Source organism: Caenorhabditis briggsae, assembly GCF_000004555.2.
Source record: "Caenorhabditis briggsae complete genome, chrIII, whole genome shotgun sequence".
Classification (NCBI taxonomy): domain Eukaryota; kingdom Metazoa; phylum Nematoda; class Chromadorea; order Rhabditida; family Rhabditidae; genus Caenorhabditis; species Caenorhabditis briggsae.
In genome coordinates this window covers 2,588,207-2,593,090 of record NC_013490.2, presented here as the reverse complement: position 1 = coordinate 2,593,090, position 4,884 = coordinate 2,588,207, and the positions used below count along the sequence as shown (strand labels likewise).

At 40.3% G+C, this 4,884-nt stretch overlaps 1 protein-coding gene across 1 annotated transcript; it reads left to right on the top strand.

Moving 5' to 3' along the window:
* Positions 1–4,614: 4,614 nt before the first annotated feature.
* CBG20121 lies at positions 4,615–4,884 on the top strand (the record flags this gene model as incomplete). The annotated part of the gene is made up of 1 exon (XM_002640989.1): positions 4,615–4,884. One exon carries the CDS (start codon positions 4,615–4,617, stop codon positions 4,882–4,884), a length of 270 nt encoding a protein of 89 aa, XP_002641035.1.

Below are 4,884 nucleotides of genomic sequence, written 5' to 3'. Positions count from 1 at the left end.
GACTCAGGAGAACAAGAGCTTTCAAATGAAAATTTATCTTCTGAAAAACCAAAGGAATAGAGAACATGGTCGTCAAGAGAGTTACAAATTTATTAAATAAAAATTAAAACATCGGAATTGTGTGTCTGTCGTGATCCATACGTCTCCAGTAACGCGATGCTCCGAAGTTCGAGCGCAATGCCACGTTGCATGTCCAGTTGGAACGGCGGTTCTCATCTACACAATATATTCTCATCGACCCAATCATCTCATCCTCGACAGCAAAAATGGCTCGTAGAGTGGAACTGAGGTTCCAGTAGTGTCGGCGACCTTTGCGAAGTTCTGTTCTTTTTGAGTTGAACTCGGTAGGAAGCATCTTCGTCCGTATCTCTAGTGACAGCAAAATCTCGTTGTAGCAATCAGCGACAACTGCTGATGGAGCCTTCCCTGCTTTCCACGCGACACCTAGAGTTATTATATTATATCTATTTTATCTCAATGTGTTTTATGATGGTGTTACTTTGATAATAGTCCTATCTCATGGTTTGCTCACAAGTTGCTCATTCGTCCGCTCATCCGTATCCCATTTTCGAGCCTTGGCTTCCTGTGGCTTTTCGACCGTGTTTCCGGTTCCATGAGTGATATACAACGTAGTAAAATGAATCCGTACTCGATATACATTTCACGCAGTAAACGAATTTGCCAGGTGTAATGGTGTTTCTGCTCCTTTTTGCCTGAAAATAAGTTAATTTGAGATTCGAACTGCAACATGAACAAATAATCTTTTTTGCGTGAAGTACAGTTGCAAAAATTCTTCGCGCCTTCATTTTCAATTTCGAAGATTAAACCAGTCTGACTCATCGAGTCATTCATTTTTGGCTTCATGACTAATCTCTAAGAGATCGTTGAGATTGTCTTTCGCACGAAAATATCTCACGTTATGACTGTAAAAGCGGAGAATCAAATGCCGGAAAATCAGAAATCTTGTTGAGCTGAAGCATCAATAAACAAGTTGGGCCATATGATTCGAAAATGCAAACATTCTTCTTCGTCTGTTTATCAATATTTCGAATTCGACGATGCCAAATTATTCGTGTTTCTTGAAGAGAAGTTCCTTGTTTGGAGGCTGACGATGCAATTTGACGTGCTGAAAAACTGAGTGTTGTATTGTAAACCGAATATTCAACTGTATTCTTTCGGCTAGCTTTGAAACTGGCATCGATTTTCTTTGAAGGCAAAATGAACTCACCTCTGGCCTTAGTAAGCGGGACACCTGAATCAGCATCTTATGGGTCAGACCCTTACATATGCAGATGGTTCTCCGATGATGGGGATTTCAATGGTTTATTTAGGGGAGATTTTGGGGAATCATTGACGAATTTTTCAAATTCTTCTGTTGAAATACGAAGCGCTCGACTGTTCATTTCACTTCGACTTCCTGCGTCTATCATTTTCACTTGATACTCATCGATTCTCTTTCAGAAAGCCAAAAGCCAACAATGAAATGGACCATGGAAATGGACGCTGACGAGGAAGAGCCGGGTAATGATAATACAAAAATTTAGTTATTGTTTTCGAATATCTTGATTTTTAAGAGACCAAGAGAAGGTGGACTGGTGGAAGAAAGAGAGCAGGACTCCAGAGTGTGAAACTGGACGTTGCGGAATTGAATTAATTACCCTTTTTTTTCCTTTTTTTTCTTCCTAGCTCTTATCCATCAAGTTTTTTGTCCCTGTCTCAATTTTCTCAACCTGCTTCCCCAGAATAGGAATTTGTTTAGCTTATTTCTACATAACACATCTACCAAACAGAACGGCTTTCACACCGTGTCCCATTTTATGACCATTTTTTTTAATTAAATTAAAAAAAACCACTGATCTACCCAACTATCAATTGGATCACTTCTAGTCTAACAAACATATACGCTTCTCCCTACTCGTAATCCTGAGCACTAAGAGAAAGGCAAACAAAACCTCTTGTTTTACGAGAATGACGTCAAAATGCTCCAATTTTTCTTTCAAACACCGAATCAGTTTCAGTTCCGTTACAGATTCGATTTTCTTTGAAGAAAAAATGAATTCACCTTTGGTCCCAGTAAGCGGAAAAATCAGCATCTTGCGAGTCTCCGATGGTGAAGTTGATGAACACAATAAACGATCTCGTAGAATGGAACGGATTTAAGTCACGACGCTCGTCCATTAATCGACAGCATTTTGAGTCTTGTTAATGATTCACAATAGATCCGCAATTTCGGGATGAAAGCATAGGAACTGTAATTTTTCATTTTATCAGAAGCTCTGCGAAATGTACTCACTCACTTCAATATATATATATATATATATATATATATATATATATATATATATATATATATATATACAGTACTGGCCATAAAGAATGCGACAACTTGTTTTTTGACGATAACTTTTTGAAAACTCAACTTTTCAACTCGAATTTTTTACTGTAGACACATTGGAAAGTTACGAAAACTTGCGTACTTGGAAATTGCATCATCTTGCAAACAAAATTTTTTTTCAATTGTTTTCTTTTTTTTTTTCATTTTGCATATTTTTCATGATTTTTGGTTTTTTTAAATAAAGTTGAAAGACAACTAATTGGAATTAGTTTTAGTTATTGTTTTATTGTTTTTCAGATATGGTTAGACCATTCGGGAAAAAATCCTTCTCTGTGGACGAGCGAAAAAGCATTGTGCGTGGTCATGAACTCGGCGCGCATCCGAAGATACTTGCAACTCAGTTTAGTTGTTCTTCCAGCCAAATTTACCGTATTCTGAAGAAAAATCGAGATGATGTGAGGTTTCAATCAGCTTTCTCAACTAAATTTAACAATTTAGAATGGCGTTGTTCATCGCCAATCTCCAGGAAGACCCCGAACCACTTCCAGAAATATGGATCGGAACATTTTGCGCGCATGCCGAGAAGATCCTAGACGCACATCTACGGATATTCAACTTTCTGTGACGTCTCCAAATGAACCGGTACCATCGAGAAGAACTATTAGAAGACGTTTGCAAGTTGCTGGACTGCACGGACGAAGACCAGTCAAAAAACCACTCGTCAGTTTGAAAAACCGAAAAGCTCGCGTTGAATGGGCTAAACAGCACTTGTCCTGGGGCCCCCGTGAGTGGGCAAGTCACATCTGGAGCGATGAATCGAAGTTCAATATGTTCGGAACTGATGGTATTCAGTGGATTCGACGTCCCATTGGCTCCAGGTATGCTCCACAGTACCAATGTCCAACTGTGAAACATGGAGGTGGATCTGTGATGGTTTGGGGATGCTTCTCCGACACTTCTATGGGACCATTGAAGAGAATCGTTGGAACCATGGATCGATATGTGTACGAAGACATCCTGGAGAACACAATGAGACCATGGGCAAGAGCAAATTTGGGCCGATCGTGGGTGTTCCAACAGGATAATGACCCGAAGCATACTTCGGGTCATGTCGCCAATTGGTTCAGACGTCACCGTGTGAACCTCCTAGAATGGCCAAGTCAATCTCCAGACTTGAATCCCATCGAGCATATGTGGGAGGAGCTGGAACGCCGCCTCAAAGGAGTCAGAGCATCCAATGCCAATCAAAAGTTTGCTCAACTCGAAGCTGCTTGGAAGAGTATCCCGATGACGGTGGTTCAGACGCTCCTGGAGTCGATGCCACGTAGATGCAAGGCTGTTATCGATGCGAAAGGATACCCAACGAAATATTAAATCACTTTTTATTGTTCCCTTTATTTTGTTTTTGACCTCCGGTGTTTCTTGAGCTTCTTTGTACAGATCTCCAAAAATGTCATTTTCATGAATTTTCGAAAAAAATTAATTTTCAAAAAAATTGTAGCAGAATATTAAAACCAACTTAGCCTAAAAGTTTTTGATAGTGCTGAAAAAATCTTACCAAAAATTCGGATTGAAAAGTTGAGTTTTCAAAAACTTATCTTCAAAAAACAAGTTGTCGCATTCTTTATGGCCAGTACTGTATATATATATATATATATAGAGATGGCCAGTTCTGTATATATATATATATATATATATATTAGATCATAACTACGAGTGGGTTGTCTTACTCCGCCTGCGAGAGGTAGGAGCTTCATAAGTGTTGCTCGATTTTTCAACATGTTTCTGGATAGAGCTTTCAGATGAAGCGTTGGCTAGACTGCAAAACAAAAAAATTGGTGGTGAAAAATGGGAGAAAATAAAACTCACGATTTGTCTGTGTGAGGAACACAAAGAGAAGTCACTCGTAAGCCGCTGGAAACTGATGGGTGTTGCAGTGGGCGGAAGCTAGAGTGGAACCTTCTTCTCCAGCAATCATATGACGTGCATCTATTATTTTCCAGTCAGTAGAGCTTCGAATATTCTATCTTGTCGCCAGCTTACTTTCAGTAGATCATAGATGTGAAGAATCCTTTTTGTTTGTTGTCGTTAGTGTGGTTTTTGGTGACAGCCTTCTGGACAGCCTCATAAAAGCACACTGGAGCGCAAGGGTTGTGAACTCGGAAGCCGCTCATAAAATAGTGACCGCCCGGAAGAAGGGTGAAAATAGTTCGAAGAAGAAGAAGAGATCCGCGTCGTTCCTGCCGAGTTTCCGGGACATTCGACATAGGTTGACGAATATGAAACGGGCTAAGAGTCCTAGTCCAGAACGTCTTCAGACTGGACATTCTGATGTGGAGCCCAAGTTCACTGATACAACAAGCTCATCGGATCTTTACACGGATTCTCAGATTGCTCATCGTAAGAAGGTCGCTAGAAATGAGTCGAACACAGCGTCCACTGGATCCACGGCGTCTGGACGGCAATCCAGAAGCCAGCAGTCGGATTTAACGATTCCGAGCAGCAGAGCACTTCGAAGACTATTCCAATTTCTGGTTGAAGATGTATGA